The sequence below is a fragment of the Trifolium pratense genome, linkage group LG7, assembly GCF_020283565.1.
Source record: "Trifolium pratense cultivar HEN17-A07 linkage group LG7, ARS_RC_1.1, whole genome shotgun sequence".
Classification (NCBI taxonomy): domain Eukaryota; kingdom Viridiplantae; phylum Streptophyta; class Magnoliopsida; order Fabales; family Fabaceae; genus Trifolium; species Trifolium pratense.
Window position 1 is genome coordinate 41,471,125 of NC_060065.1, and position 20,990 is coordinate 41,492,114.

At 31.3% G+C, this 20,990-nt stretch overlaps 2 protein-coding genes across 2 annotated transcripts; both read right to left on the reverse strand.

Annotated features, from left to right (window-relative positions):
* Nucleotides 1-2,754: 2,754 nt before the first annotated feature.
* LOC123894941 (polyphenol oxidase I, chloroplastic-like) lies at nt 2,755-4,986 on the reverse strand. Its single transcript, XM_045945091.1, has 2 exons — nt 4,071-4,986; nt 2,755-3,626 (listed from the first exon to the last, which is right to left on the reverse strand). Exons 1-2 carry the CDS (start codon nt 4,963-4,965, stop codon nt 2,818-2,820), a joined length of 1,704 nt encoding a protein of 567 aa, XP_045801047.1. The 5' UTR covers nt 4,966-4,986; the 3' UTR covers nt 2,755-2,817.
* Nucleotides 4,987-13,277: 8,291 nt separating this feature from the next.
* On the reverse strand, nt 13,278-16,268 carry LOC123894942 (polyphenol oxidase I, chloroplastic-like). Its single transcript, XM_045945092.1, has 2 exons — nt 15,325-16,268; nt 13,278-14,220 (listed from the first exon to the last, which is right to left on the reverse strand). The coding sequence occupies exons 1-2, from the start codon at nt 16,217-16,219 to the stop codon at nt 13,412-13,414; spliced, it is 1,704 nt and encodes a 567-aa protein (XP_045801048.1). The 5' UTR covers nt 16,220-16,268; the 3' UTR covers nt 13,278-13,411.
* Nucleotides 16,269-20,990: the final 4,722 nt, after the last annotated feature.

Here is a 20,990-nt window from a genome sequence, read left to right on the forward strand (position 1 = left end):
ACCACACCAATAATACTTAGTGTGTGGGACAAATGAATTGAAGCAACCAAATCAACAATGAATGAGCAATTAAACACAAAAGCTAAAACTATGAAAGCGATAAAGAACACGATGAAATTGTTTACCCAGTTCGGTCCAATAATGACCTAGTCTGGGGGAGAGAGAGCTCTTCGTTCCACTATGAATGATTCAACTTGATTACAAAGATTCAACCACAAAGAGTTACAAGATTTAGAGTTTTCCTAAATCTACCATTTTCTCGAATCTCTTCCCGTGATCAAGAGATTCAATCAATAAGTGTTTCTAAGGTGTTACAATCACTTCCCCAACCCTAGAGATAACCCAAGAGAAACCCTCTAACGCTCTAGCCTTCATGTTGGAGAAAGAACCCTAAAAATCACATTTTTCCTCCCTCTTGCGGCTGAAAACATAAAACATGGGATATATATAATCCCGCTCCAAGCCTGGCGCAGAGGCCAGAGAGCATCAGCCAAACCTGCATTTTCATTGAGCCTGGCGCAGCAAGCATCAAGCTTGGCTATCTTGGCACGTCTTGTGCTGGGAAGGCTGATGTGGTAATATATCTCATTTTAGCTTTTTCAAAAAAAAAAGCATCAAGCCTGGCTTGATGTCCTGTAACAATACCAATTTTCTGTTTTCCTTGCACAATTCAAAGGCAATAACCAACAATCTCCACCTTGCCTTTAAATTGATGGTGATGCCAACTTCCCACCAACCATCATGCCGCTCTCTCCAAGTTTACACCACCCCTATTCGGCCCCCGGAGTCTACCTCTCCGTACTCCCGAAAAATGCTTGCCTCCAATTGCCCTTGGATTTTTAGGACAACCCACAAGCTACACCGTACCCTCTTCAAACCCCGGATTGTATCTTTCCGTACTCTTGAAGATTTACTTGCCTCCAACCAACCTTGGAATTTTAAGTGGTTCTACAAGCCGCAACATCAAACTCTCCTTACATCCAACCACCTCCAGCAGTCCTACAAGTTACCAAGTTTGATCACCGTTGCTTTCACACAATATCTCTATAGCCATACCACTTTGGTGTACCTCCACCTTAAACCGAGATTCCTCCACCAAAGCATTTAACCTGTATATCCACTATGTCCTCCACCTTGTAACGTAAAACTTTTCAACTACTCCGAAACACACATCAAGTCATTGTTATTCTCCAACACTTCCCGGTTTAGTTCCACCACCTAGTAAACTTCATTTCACTAGTACAACTAAAACCAACCAATGTCACTAACAACCAACCGAAGTTTCACAACTTATCCACACCATGAGAATCAGAACTAGTAACAAAGTTCAAGAACAATACCTCGCATTGTGTGAAAGAAATTCAACCATACCTTGAACCTTATAAGCTTTCTCGTCTCCAAGATGGACAAACTCCACCTTCAACTAGCTCTAGGGCTTCAAAGTACTCCTTCCTCAAAACACATGTGATCGGAGCATCCAAAGTCCATGACTTCAACTCCATTGATTCCCAACTTCACCACACTAGCACATCCGCATTCTCACAGTAATAAAGTTGTTGTTTCAAACGTAATCCCGAGTATTATTCCACCGCCTCTCCAGGCCGATGTTGAGTATTATTACCACCGCCTCTCCAGGCTGATGTTGAGTATTATTATCACCGCCTCTCCAGGCTGACCTTGTTTTTCACCATCGCGATCTCCATTAGCTTTTTACCTCCGAGGCACCGGATAACAACACGTCGTGTTTTATCCATCATCCCGAACCTTAAAATTGCTCTTGCTCCCATCTTAACTTTCCACAATTCCCAATTGTTTCCGGAAAGTCCATCGATAACCCATTTTGAATCCATGGTACTTAATCCAATTAACCCTTTGCCCCACGGTGGACGCCAATTGTTGTGAATTCTTTAATATCACACCAATAATCTTGATGTGTGGAGCAAATCGAATAAGCAATCAAAACGTGGAAATAGCAATAATAATCACGAACAAAAGATAAGCGATAAAACTGTAAAGAACACGAAGCAAATTGTTTACCCAGTTCGGTCCAATAATGACCTAGTCTGGGGAGATAGAGCTCTCCGTTGCACTATGAATGATTCAACTTGATTACCAAGATTCAACCACAAAGAGTTACAAGATTTAGAGTTTTCCTAAATCTACCATTTTCCCGAATCTCTTCCCGTGACCAAGAAATTCAATCAATAAGTGTTTCTAAGGTGTTACAATCACTTCCCCAACCCTAGAGATAACCCAAGAGAAACCCTCTAACGCTCTAGCCTTCATGTTGGAGAAAGAACCCTAAAAATCACATTTTTCCTCCCTCTTGCGGCTGAAAACATAAAACAGGGGATATATAGAATCCCGCTCCAAGCCTGGCGCAGAGGCCAGAGAGCATCACCCAAACCTGCATTTTCATTGAGCCTGACGCATCAAGCATCAAGCCTGGCTTGATGTCCTGTAACAATACCAATTTTCTGTTTTCCTTGCACAATTCAAAGGCAATAACCAACATGTCACTTACATGCATGATATCAACCTCTTTGTCTTTTTGCATATTCTAAATATTAAAGAATCAAGTGGTACTAATATAGTTAAATATATGTTACCAATGTGTAAAAATTCTTGGCAAGATAAAATTTATTTAAATATTTCTAAAACATTCAAAAACATCTCTTTATCAAAAATATTATAACATCTTTACAAATATTGCACAATAATATATAACGCATCATTTCCAATCATTCAATTCAATACATGTAAAATAAACCTTGTTGAGCTTGTAAAAGTACACTTAAAAGTTTAAATCCCACAATTCTAGTATTTTGGCAAAAACTCAATCATGATGTTGCCTATAGTAACCTCTCCTTTACCTACCTTAGGCACCAAGGTAACCACCAAATCATCATCTACATCAACTTCCAAATTCTCCACCACTTTTGATATACCTACCTTAAAACTAGTGCTAGTTTTACCATTATGCCCATGGTGCAAACTAACAAAACTTCCCACAAACTCTACTTGATCAGGGTCACTCAAGTCATCTTCAACATCATCAACATGAACATCAAATTTTATAGATTTATCACTTCCAAATTCAATCCCTTCTATCACTAAAACTTCTTCCTCTTGTTCTTTTTCTACCTTACTTCTCAACTTCTTAGGCCTCTTCACAATGACACTTTTTATTGAATCCAAAACTAAAGGAAAAAATATTTTTTCCCTTGAACTCAAAATTTTAGCTATTTTAGCTTCCCTTAGTTCTTTACTCTTTCTTTTTGATGTAGGTTTAAAATTTAGCCATGGCATATTAACATCTTCATAAACATATCCTAATTTTATTGTATCAATAGAATCTCTTATCTTCACACGAACAAGATTGGCATTTTCATCATAGAAGAAAAAAGTAGATTCTAACCAATCTAAATCATCACTATAATCTTTTCTTCCTTCTCCCAAATTTTTCCACATAACCCACATTCTATCTAGGTTTGAATGATGAGGATAAAAAAGAGGATCTCTAGCAGCCGTATAAAATGTCCCCATGTCTTCACGGTTTGGAGTTTCAGAAGCACCAACCCAAGAATGCATGGTGTTATGAGGAGCACTTTCAACAGAACCAATACCTGTTTTATTAATTATATAATTAATCAATTTTAAATCAACAATGATCAATTATGTGTCATTCTAAATAATGTTCCGGGGAAATGAATACTACAAGAAAAATGGATTGTAGCTTCAAACAAACTAGCGTCGGCCACTACACGGACGCTACTAGCGTCCCTATTGCGACTATACATCGTACGCTATGACATTTTTATTTTATATTTTAATTTTTAGGGGTAATAGCATTTTTGCCTCCTACCTTTTTAGCGAGTTTTGGTTCTTCCTCTTGTAAAATGCCACCAAGTACTATGATGGGAGGCAAAAGTGGAATCACAAAAAAAGTATAGGGGGGTGGATAAACCAAAACTCGTCAAAATGATGGGAGGCAAAACTGCTATTAACCCTAAAAATTATTTGCAAGAATATAATTAACATGTATATATCTATGTTAAATCATTAAATACCTGGATGAGACTCATCTCCAAGTCTTAGAGGACTTCCCATGAATAATTCTTTTGTAGAAGCTAAAACCATTTGTCTGTACATAGTGGCAAAGTTGAAAGAAATTTGTTTATTAGGAGAGACATAATTTTCCTTTAGCTTGTAGTTAAGATCAACAACATGTGGTGGCATGTGGTTCTTGTCTCTAAGTTTATGATAAAGTGAAGAATTTAGATGTGTGAAATGTTTTGGGATTTGCATGCCTTCTATTGAGTCCCAACTCCAAAAAGGTACTGCAAAATTTGAATCACCAATTAAACTCCCTAAGATTCTCTCAAAAAAATAAAGGTACATACGATGGAAAGGGAAAAAAAGCCATGACCTATGAATGTCAACTTTTAGATTCTCAAAAGGGTATTGTTGATGATAAGCACCATTACAATAAGCACAATGGATTTTGGATTGTTGATAGAAACTACGTGGGTCATCTTTAGGTAGTGCTTTCATTAGAGCAATACCTTTTTCAAATTTGGCTATAAGCTCTTCATCAATTAAGTGAAATGGTTTTCTAACTCTAAGTGGACTATTTGAAGGTGCATAATCTTTGAAATCTTTGAACTTATAAGGTGATGGTAAAGGTGGACAACAATTTGAGTTTGTTATTGCATCTTGTGGTAAATCAACCGGAAAACACTTGCTTGCATTGATGGAAATTGCACGATGTTGGGAAGTCCGGGAGAGCTCTGGGAGCAACAACAAGTTATTTAATTGATTCTTTGATTTTTTATTAAAGGAAGCCAAGAAATTAGAAAAGGTTTCTATGGTGAAGAAATTTGAGAAGTTGGTGTTCAAGGGGGTCCATAACAAAATAATTAGAACACATAATAAAGGGAGAATAAGCTTTGATGGAGAGGTCATTGTTTCCTTATTAGCTTTAAACTTTTCCTTCTTCTAAATATATTGTGAGTGTGTAAGAAACGTGTAATGTGTGTTTCCATAAAAAGAACAAAAATGTTGTTAGGTGGGTAGCTGTAGCCATATGCATGCTGGAACTCGGAAACAGATATCCTTCAGTTTATTTTGACACAGTTTTCACGCAATTTTGCATTACAGCCATCCGATCAAAAACCTGTGGTAGAGATTGTTTCATGTGATTTTTCAACTGTGTTGATCTGAACCGTCTGATCTATGATCAGCGGTTCAGATTTAAAACTGTGTGAAAACTTTGTGAAAAACTACTGCAGAAAATCTGCATCCTTGGATCTCGTATATGCTTCGTTGTTAGATGTAGTAAAAGGTGTCTCAGCTATAGATTTTTGATCGGACGGTTATTATTTTAGTATTCAAATTTTATTTTATTTAATATCAGTCATCACATTTGTTCGGACAGTAAAAAATAATTACTGTATCATACAATAACTTTGTGTAATACAAATTCTTCTTTATGAGCTCACATCAATTATAATAAAAGAAAGAAAGTAAAGGAAATGTGTGTGGCGTGTTAAAACTTAAAGAGAAATGTCAGGCAAAATGTATTCCTAGGTATTTAAATTTTAATTTTGTATGAAACAGGTCTTTAAGTTTTTTAATATTAGATAGGTCCTTAAATTTTAGGTTTGTTTACGTTTTTTTAAGTATTAGATATGTTCTTTAAGTTTTTTAAGTATTAGATAGGTCCTTTAAGTTTTAAGTTTGTATGAAATAAGTCTTATTTCTTAAGGACCTTTAAGAATACAAACTTAAAACTTAGAATCTATCTCATACAAACATAAAACTTAAAGGACCTATATCTGATACTTAAAAAACTTAAAAGATCTATCTGATACAAACGTAAAATTTAAAGGACTTATAAATATATTTTGCCGAAATGTTATTTAAATACAATTTTTGAGATAAAAATACAACATTAAAGAGCAATTTTATCATTTTATATCATTCTCTCTTCCACCCTCATCATTTTTACTTTATCAATTTCACTTTTTATATTAAGAAAATGATAAAATTGCACTTTGACAATGTATTTTTATCTCAAACATTGTGTCAAAATAACAAATATTTCTCAAACTTAAAAGAGAGTTGTATATATAGTGCGAGGCAAATTCTCTCACGAATTTTCATAAAAGGTAAATTTTTTTTTTTTAAGAAGCCAAAATAAAATATATTAACACAAACAGCCTCCTCAGCAGGCACAAGACGTACCAAGGTAGACTAAAAAAATTTACGATAGAGTCATAGAGATGCAATCACAATCAAATCATACAAGACCCAAACACAACAATGGACTAGACCACCAGCTATGGTAGTTCAAAGCTAACGTAATACTCGTCGACTTCAACCACCTAAATGATAAAAGCTTGATCTTATCCAACAAAAGATGAGGTGTGCCTGTTGAGCCTTTGAACAAACGATGATTTCTCTCTGTCCATATCACCCAAACACAAACTAGCCAAAGAAGCTGTAGAAAAGACCGCCGCGCTCGAGATACACCTACAAAAGCTGTAAACTGGATAAAATGATCACGCAAAGTAGTAATATCTACCTTGCCATGCAGTTTTACAGGAGATTTTTTATTAAAGTAAACAAATACAATACAACATCTTTATACAACAAACATCACCAACGGTGATCTTGTTTTATGTTGTAAATAAGGTGTGATCGCAGTTCGGTTTGAATCGATTTTAAGGTAAAAATTCATTCGATTCAAAGTTAAAATTACAAGCGGTTCGGTTCGGTTTTGGATGACACTACTTAAAAGAAATCTGATCCATTCCGATTCAATTTTGTACGGTTTAATTTGGATCGGTTCTTGGATGTTCAAAAATAAAAAATTCTAATATTTTTATTAAACATTAACATTATAAAAATACGTTAAAATAAAATATTTGAGGTAAAATACACATATAATATTTTTAAAATTAATATTTTGGAATGACAATTATCGATTATATTTGAAACATATGAAATAGTAGTAAACAAAAATAGTTTAAATTGAAATTATAAGTATTAAGGGCCCGTTTGGTGCGCAGGATAGGATAGTGACAGGATAGGATATACAACAGGATAGTGATAGGATATGATATCAGCAGGATAACAGTTATCCTCAGTTATCCTATCCTGTGTTTGGTGCACACAGGATAACAAACATGATAACTATTATATCATATTTTTAATACATATTTGTTCATATCAATGTGATAAGATACATAACATATTTAAATGACAAAATTACCCTCGTAAAACAATTGTTATTTATTAAAAATTATATTGTAATACTTTGAATTTTATAAATAAAAACATAAATAAGTAATTGTACAAAAAGAAAAAGTAATCAAATAACTTTAAATTTTAAATACAAATCATGAGAAAATAAACAAATTAAGTTTTTTATATGAATCATGATCAAATAAATAACTCAATTATACATGTTAGATAAGCTAAATAAATATATGATATATGTAAATGATAAAACTACCATTGCAAAAGAATTATATTTAAGTTGTTATTAAATTTAAATTAATATTCTTATTTTGCAATTTTTTAATAATTATTTTAATTTAAAATATTGTAATTTTAGGAGGATTTTGATTTTTTAGATTATATAAATTACAAAATTACCCTTGTGAGAAAATCACATATATATTTAAAAATTAATTATTTTATTATTAATTTACTATCAAATTATTTTATTAATTTTCAATTTTTTATTTTAAAATATATTTTATAGAATAAATCAACGATTTTTTTTTTCTTATCCTATCCTGCTGGTAACCCAGCTCAAATTCAGGATAAGGATTTTAACTAGAGAAACAGGATAGGATAAGCTTCAGGATTAACTTATCATATCCTGTTGTGTCACCAAACACTGGATTGAGACAGGATATGATATAGTTATCCTATCATGTCTCTTATCCTGTGCACCAAACGGGCCCTAAGTGTATTAAAAAAAATTAAAACCAACAAAATAATATATAGTTCGAATGCAATATATCATACTAATAAATAGTTAAATAAGTATTAAATATATGTATTCAGTTTAGTTCGGTTTGAATCATTTTGAAAAATTAATCCAAAATCTGATTCAATCTAGCGATTTTCGCAAAAGAATATCCAAACACATAAAAAAAATTGATTTTTTGCAGTTTTTCAATTTTTTGGATTAATTTACAATTTTTATTTAAATTGATTTGAATTTAAACATATAAAGTGATGACATTAATAAAAAGGTTGTCAGAAAGCAATTACTACTCTTTTACTAATACTTCACGAGAAATACTTATGTGGTCTCATAAAATTTGGTCCTAATTTAGTCACACACACATTGTTGAGAAAAAAGTACAAAGAAAAAATAATTAAATAACATATTTTTATTATAATTAAATGATATGTATTATTATGTGTGTGTGACCAAATTAAGACCAAATTTTAAGAAACCAGACAAATATTTCTCAATACTTCTAAGTATTTCTCATACACAGTAGTAGTAGATAGATAGATGTGCGAGGGGTTACTGAAAAAAGTAAATGGGATTGACACATCACACACGTGTCCACATGTGATGACAAAAGCAAGGGGAATTATCTTTTTCTTTACAAAAAACAAGAAAAATCTTTTAACATCCATAAATTTATTTTTAGGAAAATTCTATGATACATTTGTTAATTTCTAAAGTACCGATACATTATATCATCAAATTAATAGATAAATGTATTTTTTTAGGAGCTTTCCCCTCGTTTGTACCAAAAAAAAAAGAATTTTTTTAAAAAAAATTGTTTTCTATCATTAAAAATATTATAATAAAATAAAATAATACTTATAATCAACCACAAAAAATGGAAAAGTGCGGGAAGACAGACTGCAGAAGAGATTTAGAATTTTTAGGTGAAATGAGTGTGTAGCAAAAAATAATTATTTGAACTTTTAGGTGAAATGAGTGTGTAGCAAAAGATAATTATTTGAACTACAATTTAAGTAGAGTTTAATAGTAATACACCGACGGTGTAAAATAGTTTTATACGATCATTCAATAAACAATTATTATTTTGTCATGTCATATTAAGAAAGTGAGGTGAAGCGGAGTGACGTGACAAAAAACATACTCCCTCCGGTCCTTATTATAAGAAACACTTTGAAAAAATCACACAGACCAATGAAGCACATTTAACATAGTTATTTTCATTTAATACTCTTATAAATTTTAATTTATTCCATGTATACCCTTATTTAATTACTCTTTATTCAACTAACTTACTTATTTTTAAATTCTCTCTCATAATAAATAAGGGCATAAGTAAAATTGACCATTTAAAACATTTGAAAATTGGTCAAAGTTTCTTATAAAAAGGACCAAATTTTTTGCCCTAAGTGTTCCTTATAAAAAGGACCGGAGGGAGTAGTTGGTATTAGTTGACAGTATAACATTATTTTACACTATCAGAGCATATTCATTTTTCCTATTTAAGTATGTGTTTACAGGTTGTTTTAAATTCTCTCGATTGTTCTAGTTTACTCATATTAGGGGAAGTTGTGGATTTGATTGGTTTCTTTTATTTGACCAAGACAACCTTATACTTTTGAATAGCATATGAACACAATTCTCTCTTCGATTTGCTATGAACAATAACAAGTTTGGTGAAAAAGAAAAGCAACGACGGTAAAAAAGTCTTTAGGAAGTTAATAAAGTCTCGAAGGTTTGAGTGAATTTTTTTTTTGGTACAAGAAGGCAGGCAATGCCCTAGAGTGAGATTGTTAATATGTGTATTTTTAACTAAAAATACTCACAAAATCCACCATAAGGAAAAATCCATTGAATCTTATACTTTTGAATAGCAATGCATAATAACCAGATAATATAAGTTGCATAAAAGAGCGTCGTACTCGTAGACCACCCGCTGAATCAGGGCCGGCTATTAGTATGTGCAGGGTGTGCTACGTAGCCGGGCCTCAGTTTTATCGAGGCCTCAACAAAAATTTATATGGTAGTAGATCTATGCAAAAATATGAAAAAAATTGATTCACAAAAATAAAATAAGAACTCAATATTTTTTTTAACCTGTCTTTGTTAAAAAATAATTTCAAAGGCCCAACTAAAATGGCTAAGCTTCCGGAAAAAACATAAAGTGAACAAAAAAAATACAATATGAAGATTTGTTTCGATGAATTTACTTCAAAAACTGCTATAGAAGTTAAGTGTTGCGTTTACGTAGTTAAAATGTATTTTGTTGTGATTAATTAAAATATGAATATTTTGTATGTTAGTTATAAGAATGACAATTTTTTATGTCATTAATGTTATTTACAATTTAAATAAAAATTATTCTTTCTAAATTTTTTGCATTTTTTTTATTAAGGCTTCTATTCTTAATATTCGGAGCCGGGCCTCCAAATTGTCGGGACCGGCCCTGGCTGAATGAGTAAACTGGAAAAAGTGATCTGACAGAGATTGAGGATCCACCAACAACAAGCCAGTCCACGATCTAACTGACGACCATAGAGAGTCAAAGATACTACATGAGATAAATAAATGTTGGGCTCATTCGATGTATCCTTAGTTTGTACTGCTTACATTACATGATATTGAAATGGGTCATTTACTCCCATGATATTAACTTCTTGTCTTACGTCCAAAAAAATAAAAAATTAACTTCTTGTCTTTTTTTCATTTTTTGTATCATATTAAACACGGATTCTCTCCACAAATTTTGATCTACGAAAAACTGATTATAGCCATTTGAGTCTATAGTTTGTCTTTTTGCATCTTAGACACTAGGACGAGAATCAAGTGGTCCTAATTTTTGGATTGGAAATAATAGGGACAACTTTATGGTGGGACATTGGAAATTCACATAGATTGTTTTTTCCTTCAATGGTCTGAGATTCATCTCTAAAAGCGATAACTTTAACATATTATTGTCCAAAATGTTAGCATATTTATTCCATTGGGTTAGAACAGCGCAATGCCGGTATTTTTATTAGCGGTATTTTTCCGTCTCAAATTATAAAAAAAAAAAACTAAATTATTTTGTTCCAAATTATAAAAAAAAAACTAAAACTCTTTTTTCAAGAATTAATTTTACTTATTCTCATAAAGTTAAATGCAAATTGCATTTAATTTTCCTCTCTTCACTTTTATCAATAAGCAATGACGAATGAAAATTATTTGTACATCTTCCTATGAAACTTCTTTCAAGAAAAATACAAAAACGCATACTCCAAATTATTATGGTTTAGTTTTTCTTACTAAATACTCCCTCCGTCCCGAAATATAAGCAAAAAAAACCTCTTTTTGATGTCCCAAAATATAAGCAAAAAATAACTTTTTTAATACTAAAGTTACAAAATTACCCTTAGTCATAATTCACTATTGTTTAGTTTCCCAATAAACTTTTGGGTAGTTAGCTTCTTTCAATATGACTTTTTAGCTTTCATCATTCAAAAAGCTAATTTTTCCCATTAACAAGAAGTAATTATAACAAGGGTAATACGGGAAACTCAATTGTTTGTTTTGATAAAATTTAGAGTTTCTTAATAAGTGTGAAAACTTTTTTTTTGCATATATTCCGGGACGGAGGGAGTATGATTTTTGTTTTCTCCGTTATAATTCGTAACGAATGAAGTACTTTTGAAGATGGTAGAAGATAGAAGAATAACAAGAAAACTCATATCGAGAGAAAGAGCAAAATGATAAACTTTTATTGATTACTCTCTCCGTCACAAATTATAATAGAAAAATTTACTTTTTTCCCCCCAAATTATAAGGGATAAATATAAACATTTATCTTTTTTCCCCTAAAAAATCGATTATAAACCCTAAAATCGGCCGAAAACACAAAAAATCGGCAGAAAACCCAAAAAAAAAAGGCCGAAAAACCAAAAATCGACCGAAAACCCAAAAAATCGGCCGAAAACCTAAAATTGGCCAAAATCCAAAAAATCGACTATAAACCCTAAAATCGACCGGAAACCCGAAAAATCAGCAGAAAAACCTAAAATTGGCCAAAATTCCAAAAATCGACTATAAACCCTAAAATCGGCCAAAAACCCAAAAAATCGGCCGAAAAACCAAAAATCGAGCGAAAACCCAAAATCGGCCAACATCCAAAAAATCGGCCAAAGAATCTAAAATCGTCCCTAAACCCAAAAAACTCGGCCGAAAAACTAAAATCGACCCAAAATCCTGAAATCGGCTATAAAACTCAAAATCGGCCGAAAAACCTAAAATCGACTAAAAACTCATTTTTCGGCCGATATTAGGGTTTATAGTCGATTTTTGGGTTTTTCGGTCGATTTTTTGTTTTTCCGTCAATTTTAGGGTTTATAGTCGATTTTTGGGTTTTTCGCCAATTTTAGGTTTTTCGGCCGATTTTTTGGGTTTAGGATCGATTTTTGGGTTTTCGATTAATTTTTTGGGTTTTCAGCCGATTTTAGAGTTTATGATCGATTTTAGGGCTTTTGGTCGATTTTAGGTTTTTCAGCCGATTTTGTGTTTACTGTCGATTTTAGGGTTTTTCGGCCGATTTTATGGTTTTTGGCCGATTTTATGGTTTATAGTTGATTTTAGGTTTTTCAGCCGATTTATGGTTTTTGACCGATTTTAGATTTTTCGGCCAATTTTTGGATTTAGGGTCGATTTTATTAAAATAAATAAAATTAAATGAAGGAAATTCAATCACATTACCCAAACAAAAAATTTTACAATTGATAGAATTTCAACCCTTTATCCAAACACTGGAATTTGAAAGGGAATTCCAAAAGGGTGATGCAAAATTTGAATAACCAATTAAATTCCCTAAGTTTCTCAAAAGGAAAAAAAAAAGCCATGACCTATGAATGTCAACTTTTAGATTCTCAAAAGGGTATTGTTGATGATAAGTACCATTAAATAAGCACAATGGATTTTGGATTGTTGATTGAAACTACGTGGGTCATCTTTGGGTATAGTGCTTTCATTAGAGCAATACCTTTTTCAAATTTGGCTATAAACTCTTCATCAATTAAGTGACATGGTTTTCTAACTCTAAGTGGTCTATTTGAAGATGCATAATCTTTGAAATCTTTGAACCTATAAGGTGATGGTAAATTTGGACAACAAATTGTGCTTGTTATAGGATCATGTGGTAAATCAACATGAAAACACTTGCTTGCATTGATAGAAATTGCACGATGTTTGGAAGTCTATGGGAGTTATGGGAGCAACAACGAGTTAATGGAAGATGGATTTAGATCTTTACAAATATTGCACAATATTATATAATCATTATTTCTAAATTAAACGTACAAAATCAATCATTCAATTCAATACATGTAAACAAAAAAACCTTGTTGACCTTACAAAAGTACACTTAAAAATTTAATAAATCCCACAATTCTAGTATTTTGGCAAAAACTCAATCATGATATTGCCTATACAAACCTCACCTTCACCTACCTTAGGCACCAAGGTAACCACCAAATCATCATCTACATCAACATTCAAATTCTCCAACACTTTTGATATACCTACCTTAAAACTAGTGCTAGTTTTACCATTATGCCCATGGTGCAAACTAACAAAACTTCCCACAAACTCTACTTGATCAGGGTCACTCAAGTCATCTTCAACATCATCAACATGAACATCAAATGCTATAGATTTATCACTTACAAATTCAATCCCTTCTATCACTAAAACTTCTTCCTCTTGTTCTTTTTCTACCTTACTTCTCAACTTCTTAGGCCTCTTCACAATGACACTTTTTATTGAATCCAAAACTAAAGGAAAAAATATTTTTTCCCTTGAACTCAAAATTTTAGCTATTTTAGCTTCCCTTAGTTCTTTACTCTTTCTTTTTGATGTAGGTTTAAAATTTAGCCATGGCATATTAACATCTTCATAAACATATCCTAATTTTATTGTATCAATAGAATCTCTTATCTTCACACGAACAAGATTGGCATTTTCATCATAGAAGAAAAAAGTAGATTCTAACCAATCTAAATCATCACTATAATCTTTTCTTCCTTCTCCCAAATTTTTCCACATAACCCACATTCTATCTAGGTTTGAATGATGAGGATAAAAAAGAGGATCTCTAGCAGCCGTATAAAATGTCCCCATGTCTTCACGGTTTGGAGTTTCAGAAGCACCAACCCAAGAATGCATGGTGTTATGAGGAGCACTTTCAACAGAACCAATACCTGTTTTATTAATTATATAATTAATCAATTTTAAATCAACAATGATCAATTATGTGTCATTCTAAATAATGTTCCGGGGAAATGAATACTACAAGAAAAATGGATTTAGCTTCAAACAAACTAGCGTCGGCTAGAGATGGCAATGGGTAGGGTATGGGTAGGGTACTATAGTACTCATCCCCATACCCGCGGATTGAAAAAATACCTGTACCCATTCTCATACTTGCGTGGGTAACAACTTTTGCCCCTGTCCCCATACCCTATGGGTACCTAGGTACTCATACCTATACCCGTTACCCGCATTTTTACTAAAAATAAATTGATCAATTATAAAATATCATATAATTTTAATAGAATTAATTTTTTTAAAATATTTTAATATTGACTAATGAAAATTATAAACAAAATTATTACCAACCTTATGTTAAAGTTCATATTTATGTTAAATATTCACATTATTTTTATATTATGTTATACATAAACATTTTTATTAAAAATATGTAATAGTTTAGTATAGTTGTATTGTTTTAAATTGATTTACATATATTATAATATACTAATATAAATAAAATAAATAAATATATATTATGCGGGTATGGGGTGGGGTGGGTACTAAGGTACTCGTACCCGCACTCATACCCGTTCATTTTTGCGGGTAATTACCCATACTCGTGCCCGTACCCAAAATGTGGGTTTTTACCCTACCCGTTGTGGGTAATTTTTGCGGGTACCCTCTGGGTATGAGTCAAATTGTCATCCCTAGCGTCGGCCACTACACGGACGCTACTAGCGTCCCTATTGCGTCTATACATCGTACGCTATGGCATTTCTATTTTATATTTTAATTTTTAGGGGTAATAGCATTTTTGCCTCCTACTTTTTGAGCGAGTTTTGGTTCTTCCTCTTGAAAAATGCCACCAAGTACTATGACAAACTAAAAACAAAGAATCTTCAAATTACAAGAGTGGAATCACAAAAAAAGTATAGGGGGGTGGATAAACCAAAACTCGTCAAAATGATGGGAGGCAAAACTGCTATTAACCCTAAAAATTATTTGCAAGAATATAATTAACATGTATATATCTATGTTAAATCATTAAATACCTGGATGAGACTCATCTCCAAGTCTTAGAGGACTTCCCATGAATAATTCTTTTGTAGAAGCTAAAACCATTTGTCTGTACATAGTGGCAAGGTTGAAAGAAATTTGTTTATTAGGAGAGACATAATTTTCCTTTAGCTTGTAGTTAAGATCAACAACTTGTGGTGGCATGTGGTTCTTGTCTCTAAGTTTATGATAAAGTGAAGAATTTAGGCGTGTGAAATGTTTTGGGATTTGCATTCCTTCTATTGAGTCCCAACTCCAAAAAGGTACTGCAAAATTTGAATCACCAATTAAACTCCCTAAGATTCTCTCAAAAAAATAAAGGTACATACGATGGAAAGGGAAAAAAAGCCATGACCTATGAATGTCAACTTTTAGATTCTCAAAAGGGTATTGTTGATGATAAGCACCATTACAATAAGCACAATGGATTTTGGATTGTTGATAGAAACTACGTGGGTCATCTTCAGGTAGTGCTTTCATTAGAGCAATACCTTTTTCAAATTTGGCTATAAGCTCTTCATCAATTAAGTGAAATGGTTTTCTAACTCTAAGTGGACTATTTGAAGGTGCATAATCTTTGAAATCTTTGAACTTATAAGGTGATGGTAAAGGTGGACAACAATTTGAGTTTGTTATTGCATCTTGTGGTAAATCAACCGGAAAACACTTGCTTGCATTGATGGAAATTGCACGATGTTGGGAAGTCCGGGAGAGCTCTGGGAGCAACAACAAGTTATTTAATTGATTCTTTGATTTTTTATTAAAGGAAGCCAAGAAATTAGAAAAGGTTTCTATGGTGAAGAAATTTGAGAAGTTGGTGTTCAAGGGGGTCCATAACAAAATAATTAGAACACATAATAAAGGGAGAATAAGCTTTGATGGAGAGGTCATTGTTTCCTTATTAGCTTTAAACTTTTCCTTCTTCTAAATATATTGTGAGTGTGTAAGAAACGTGTAATGTGTGTTTCCATAAAAAGAACAAAAATGTTGTTAGGTGGGTAGCTGTAGCCATATGCATGCTGGAACTCGGAAACAGATATCCTTCAGTTTATTTTGACACAGTTTTCACACAATTTTGCATTACAGCCATCCGATCAAAAACCTGTGGTAGAGATTGTTTCATGTGATTTTTCAACTGTGTTGATCTGAACTGTCTGATCTATGATCAACGGTTCAAATTTAAAACTGTGTGAAAACTTTGTGAAAAACTACTGCAGAAAATCTGCATCCTTGGATCTCGTATATGCTTCGTTGTTAGATGTAGTAAAAGGTGTCTCAGCTATAGATTTTTTATCGGACGGTTATTATTTTAGTATTCAAATTTTATTTTATTTAATATCAGTCATCACATTTGTTCGGACAGTAAAAAATAATTACTGTATCATACAATAACTTTGTGTAATACAAATTCTTCTTTATGAGCTCACATCAATTATAATAAAAGAAAGAAAGTAAAGGAAATGTGTGTGGCGTGTTAAAACTTAAAGAGAAATGTCAGGCAAAATGTATTCCTAGGTATTTAAATTTTAATTTTGTATGAAACAGGTCTTTAAGTTTTTTAATATTAGATAGGTCCTTAAATTTTACGTTTGTTTATGTTTTTTTAAATATTAGATATGTTCTTTAAGTTTTACGTTTGTATCAGATAAATCTTTAAGTTTTTTAAGTATTAGATAGGTCCTCTAAGTTTTAAGTTTGTATGAAATAAGTCTTATTTCTTAAGGACCTTTAAGAATACAAACTTAAAACTTAGAATCTATCTCATACAAACATAAAACTTAAAGGACCTATATCTGATACTTAAAAAACTTAAAAGAACTATCTGATACAAACGTAAAATTTAAAGAACTTATAAATATATTTTGCCAAAATGTTATTTAAATACAATTTTTGAGATAAAAATACAACATTAAAGAGCAATTTTATCATTTTATATCATTCTCTCTTCCACCCTCATCATTTCTACTTTATCAATTTCACTTTTTATATTAAGAAAAGACAAATGTTAACATGTGCATCTAAGACACATGTTAAGAATATAAATATAGAAATATTCTCTCGAAACATGTGTATTATATCTTTTAAGTATTAAATTTATTTGTAATATTAAATACAAATTTCTAATTATAGATACATTAACATGTGCCATATATGCACATGTTAACGGCACCCGAAAAGAAAATGATAAAATTGCACTTTGACAATGTATTTTTATCTCAAACATTGTGTCAAAATAACAATATTTCTCAAAGAGAGTTGTATATATAGTGCGAGGCAAATTCTCTCACGAATTTTCATAAAAGGTAAATATCTTTTTTTTCTTTTTTTAAGAAGCCAAAATGAAATATATTAACACAAACAGCCTCCTCAGCACAAGACGTATTAAGGTAGACTAAAAAAGTTTACAATAGAGTCATAGAGATGCAATCACAATCAAATCATACAAGACTCAAACACAACAATGACTAGACCACCAGCTATGGTAGTTTAAAGTTAACGTAATACTCGTCGACTTCAACCACCTAAATGATAAAAGCTTATCTTATCCAACAAAAGATGAGGTGTGCCTGTTGAGCCTTTGAACAAACGATGATTTCTCTCTGTGCATATCACCCAAACACAAACTAGTCAAAGAAGCTGTAGAAAAGACCGTCGCGCTCGAGATACACCTGCGAAAGCTGTAAACTGGACAAAATAATCACGCAAAGTAGTAATATCTACCTTGCCATGCAGTTTTACGGGAGATTTTTCATTAAAGTAAACAAATACAATACAACATCCTTATACAACAAACATCACCAACGGTGCTCTTGTTTTATGTTGTAAATAAGGGGTGCTCGCGGTTCGGTTTGAATCGATTTTAAGGTAAAAATTCATTCGATTCAAAGTTAAAATTACAAGCGGTTCGGTTCGGTTTTGGATGACACTACTTAAAAGAAATCTGATCCATTCCGATTCAATTTTGTACGGTTTAATTTGGATCGGTTCTTAGATGTTCAAAAATAAAAAATTCTAATATTTTTATTAAACATTAACATTATAAAAATACGTTAAAATAAAATATTTGAGGTAAAATATACATATAATATTTTTAAAATTAATATTTTGGAATGACAATTATCGATTATATTTGAAACATATGAAATAGTAGTAAACAAAAATAGTTTAAATTGAAATTATAAGTATTAAGTGTATTAAAAAAAATTAAAACCAACAAAATAATATATAATTCGAATGCAATATATCATACTAATAAATAGTTAAATAAGTATTAAATATATGTATTCAGTTTAGTTCGGTTTGAATCATTTTGAAAAATTAATCCAAAATCTGATTCAATTTAGCGATTTTCGCAAAAGAATATCCAAACACATAAAAAAATTGATTTTTTGCAGTTTTTCAATTTTTTGGATTAATTTACAATTTTTATTTAAATTGATTTGAATTTAAACATATAAAGTGATGACATTAATAAAAAGGTTGTCAGAAAGCAATTACTACTCTTTTACTAATACAGTAGTAGTAGATAGATAGATGTGCGAGCCAGCATTGCTATATAAAGCGAAAGAAATTATCACGAAAGCATAGCGAACTAGAAACTGCCCAATCAAGATTTAGAATTGAGCGGAATTCACGGTCAGGCTTTGCAACAGGTGGAATTCAATAAAAGTGGATAGGTGGAATACAAGGGTCGTGATGATTCGTGAAAGTGCAATTCGCTTTAAATACCATTTTCCTGTGTGAGGGGTTACTGAAAAAAGGCAAATTCTTATCTACCCATTTCATTAAATTGGGCTGGATTACCCATTTAAGTTGGCACTAATCTAAACCATCCAATTAATCTTCTATCATTTATGTCATCAAAAATATAAAAGTTGCAACTCTAGCAAGTTATAATTATGTAATTATAAAAATACCCACTGAATTTTAACAATTTTTCATTCCATCTACTTCAAAGTTCAGATTTTTTTAACTAAAAATTATCATTTTTCATCTTTTCTTAATTTCTAGTTCATTTTCGTTTTATTATTTTTTAAAATTTTGAACTTGGTATGCAACAAATTACAGTAAAACATTAAGTAGTTTTGTGGATCATGATTTTACAAATTTAATGACACAAATTTTGTGTTTTTTCGACAATCATAGAGGGAGAAATCAAAGAAAAACCTCTTCTTTTATGGTGTTCACAAAATCACGAATTTTGTTTTAAATCTCACGTTTTGATGTTTAAAACTTGATAATTTTGTGTTAAAATCTTTAGAAGATTGAATTCTGGTCGAAACGCACCAAAAATCGCACGAAACAGGGCTGAAAACGCGGAGAAAATGGTGATGGAGCGCAACCCAGTTTTGACCCGTTTCTGGTCACGGGTCGACCCGCCAGAGGGTGAAGATACACTGTTCATGCTCCAGTGAGTCCCACTCGCGGGTCAGAGAGAGTGAGGGAGAGTGTGATAGCTACGAGCGTCCGATTTATATGCCGTTTTTTGCGTTGCGCTTTATTTAACAAGCTTTATTTTTATAATATTTTTTTCAAATTTATTTCCTGAATTAAATTTTATTTATAAAATATAACAACAATATTAATTAATTAAACATTTTTAAATAATGTTATTATGAAAAATATGTTAGAAATACAATATTATATATCGTCAACTTTATATTGATATTCACTTCCCTTAATAAAGATGATATGATTATGCTTACCACATTCTACCTTCTCTAATTATAACAAACTTAATTTTTTTAATTAACAAAATCCTACAATTAGATGCAAGTGAAAGGTTAGAAATAAGAAGAAAAAAAATGAATTTTGCACATTATCTTTCGTTTGGCATATTCTTGTGTCATGGCAAATAATTTAGAGGAGAGAGTTATCATATTACCGAGGGGATTAGAAAGTTCAAAGCAACCCAGAACTAATCGAAAGCTTAGAATAATAATCATCTCAAATATTAATTTGATTAAAGTTTTATTATAAACAAGTTTAGAGATTCGTGCATTCGCACAGATCCATTGATTTTTATGCAATATTTAAATTCATAATGATATTAATGCAAAAATATATTTAGGGTAAAATATTTTAAATTTTGTTATAAAATATAAGTGAAACTATTGTGCTATTTATTGTAAAACTTATTAAATTAGTAAAATTGATTTATTAAAAGGTATTTTCCCGTGTATACTTTTAAATAAATTAAAATTAATACGTTCTAAATTTTAAGCATGTCATCTTTTTATTGTATTTATCTTATATTATTTCTATTTTTTTAATATTTATTTTAGTTAAATTACAATAAAGAATACAAAACTTGGAACGTGGTTAAAACTACTAAGGATAAATTAGCAAATTATATAGTAATCAATTTTATTATATTAGAAGTAGATAACTATTGAGCTCTTCCTTGTAAAACTTATTAAATTAATAAAATTATTAAAGGTATTTTCTCGTGTATACATTTAAATAAATTATAATTAATACATTCTAAATTTTAAGCATGTCATCTTTTTATTGTATTTATCTTATATTCTTTCTATTTTTTAAAAATATTTTTAATTTTAGTGAAATTACACATTGGGTATGGGGTCAATTGTCATCCCTAATTCCCAACCTTAACTATCAACTAATTTATCACTCTTCCGCTATTTTTACCAATTAAAGT